General features: G+C 40.3%; 1 protein-coding gene across 1 annotated transcript; it reads left to right on the top strand.

Annotated features, from left to right (window-relative positions):
* Positions 1 to 620: 620 nt before the first annotated feature.
* SARC_05497 (hypothetical protein) lies at positions 621 to 2,103 on the top strand. Its single transcript, XM_014300626.1, has 2 exons — positions 621 to 1,008; positions 1,129 to 2,103. The coding sequence occupies exons 1-2, from the start codon at positions 948 to 950 to the stop codon at positions 1,872 to 1,874; spliced, it is 807 nt and encodes a 268-aa protein (XP_014156101.1). The 5' UTR covers positions 621 to 947; the 3' UTR covers positions 1,875 to 2,103.
* Positions 2,104 to 2,464: the final 361 nt, after the last annotated feature.

Genomic DNA, 2,464 nt, shown 5'->3' with positions numbered 1-2,464 from the left:
TCAGATTTGAATAGTCGACCAATTGGCAATTGGCGACCTGCGGGGGAACTTCTGCGGGCGGGTTGTGTCTCACTCCTGCCTGACGCCCTCACCCGGCTCATCGGCGCGCCGCCTCTTGTTGTGTGTGCTACGGGGGTGGGGCAGGACTCGCAGGAGCCGTCGAGCCAGAGTTCCAGGAGGCTTGCATTTCATTTATTTATATCTCCTAACAGTCTATTGGAGAAGAAATTGAAGTTGAAATTTTGGACCAAAGAAACGCCGAATAGAATACATTTCGTCACGATGCTGAATGCTGATTACTCTATACTACCACCTGCAGTGCCAACTGCCAAGTTGCCAACAGTACCACGAAGTGTGCCAAGTGCCAACTGTGAACTGCCGAGAGTACCGACCACTGGGACTAAAATAGACTAAAGTTTGTTTTTGTACGTTCACAAACACAAAAATAATTCAAAAAAACATTGCCCGATGGGCTATGGCCTATATTGGAATCTGATAATTTTATAAAATTGGTCCCAATTGAGAAAACAAGTTCAAGCGAACGGCGAACCACAGCATTCGCATTTTAGCTGATCAATTTTCAAAAGGTATATATAGCGATCACACTTCCTATGACAGGTTCATACCCTCAAAACAACACAGAATGAAAGGAATAAGAAGGAAAATTATAAACGTACCAGCCCCCCCACCGAACTGTTAGCTTATATTCTTCATCATGTGTTAATCTAGCCACCCTATCGTCTCTGAATCTTACGTTTAATTCTAAACTAAGTTTCCTTACAAGTCCGTCAAGATGCCTGCCCCTCAACCCAGCCAAAGTTGCCCTAAACTTCAGAGAGACAGAGCTTTGCCCTACCCTTGTGAACGACCCCCAGGAGAAAACAGCTGTACCTAACACTGAGTTGCCCCCTAAACAAACAATAGAATTACCAGAACATTTATTCGATATGAGTACTCTCGAGGATTTCGACCTTGGACTACTGGACCTTCCAGTTTTGCCTGGCACTGGTATGTTTACTCAGATTTGTTTCTTCGTAGTTTTCAAAGCTCATTGTATAATGTCAGGACCATTGCTCAATTGTTATTGATGTATTAATGCTCATTATGTGAATTTCTTTATCTCAACAGCTGATGGCAGTGGAGCATCCACTCCAAGCCTGTTTTCAGGTAATAACATGTCACCAACGGGCCATGTAGACTACAACGCGTCCCCAGTTGGCTTCCTTGATTGGTCGTCTCCTGTGGGCACCTCTTCGCAGTTTTTGCTGGATCTTTGCGTGTCAAATATACCTCCGCCAGCTCCAATTGCAGGGGCCGATGATGGATTATATCCGTCGACCACCGCGCTTGAATGTGAAGACTTCTTGGGCCTAATGCCAGTGCCTATAGGTCTTCCGCAAGCGCTAACATCTGACGCTTTATTTGCGTCAACAAATAATTTGCTAATGGGAAGTTCTTCTGCACTGTCCTCGACAAGCAGTATATCATCTCTTTCTTCTCCCGACAATTTGCATAACACTGGATCTGGAATTAAGAGAGAAATCTCTATGATTTCAGAGGACGGTACGGAAGGTGAAAGTTCCGTATCTTCTGGCGAAGAAGTGACCAAGAAACCAGCGAGAAAGCATAAGAAACCTCGTATCAGTGAATTGTCGGAGGCTGATGCAACTGCCAAGCGCCAAAGCAACCGAGAAAGTGCTCGCAAGTCGCGTGCACGTAAACGTGAGCGTTTGGACAATGTTTATGTCGAGAACGAAACCCTGAAGAAAGAAAATATGGAGCTGCGTTTGCGTTTGCAAATGTTGATGACGTCCATGATCATTTCACAAAGTTCGACCGTAACGACAGCTAATACTGTTGGCGAGCTGATGTAGGATCAAGAGCGTTTATCAGGCTGCGAGTTCATAACATAGATGGTGTATGTCGCCATCCGTTGTATTTGACAGTCGACAGAAATGCCACTATTTTCTAGTTTTGAATAACTTGTTTCTATCATGTATCTGTTTTTAAGTCCGAGGAGAGCCTTACATAGTATACCTGTAAGTAGTTCACTATGTATATTACTAAACCCTTTAAATAAACATACGTTAAATCAATGAATGATATATATTTTTAACATTTGTTCAATCTAGCTAAAAACTTTTAGATATAAATATTTATATAGCTTCTAAATTGTAAAGCGTGCGGTTCCTCGTCGCTCAGAAGATATATATGTATACCTAATAAGGAAACGTATATATATTTATAAAATATATGTATAGATATAAATACATTAGTGTATACTGGATAATACATTAGTGTATACTGGAATAAAGTGTTATATATTAATATATCATCACACACAGAAATAAAAATAATAATAGTAAAAATAATCAAAAAAAATAAAAATAAATAGTATGTATGTATATATATATATAATGATACAAGTAGAATAATAATAGTAATATATATATATATATATATA

This window comes from Sphaeroforma arctica, assembly GCF_001186125.1.
Source record: "Sphaeroforma arctica JP610 unplaced genomic scaffold supercont1.353, whole genome shotgun sequence".
Classification (NCBI taxonomy): Eukaryota; class Ichthyosporea; order Ichthyophonida; genus Sphaeroforma; species Sphaeroforma arctica.
This window is presented reverse-complemented; position numbering and strand designations above follow the sequence as displayed.

Excerpts from the sequence above, each read along its gene's own strand:
- SARC_05497 (XM_014300626.1), top strand. The coding sequence starts at position 948 with ATGAGTACTCTCGAGGATTTCGACCTTGGACTACTGGACCTTCCAGTT. Across the intron at positions 1,009-1,128 it reads TCCAGTTTTGCCTGGCACTG|CTGATGGCAGTGGAGCATCC; the intron begins GTATGTTTACTC and ends TTATCTCAACAG.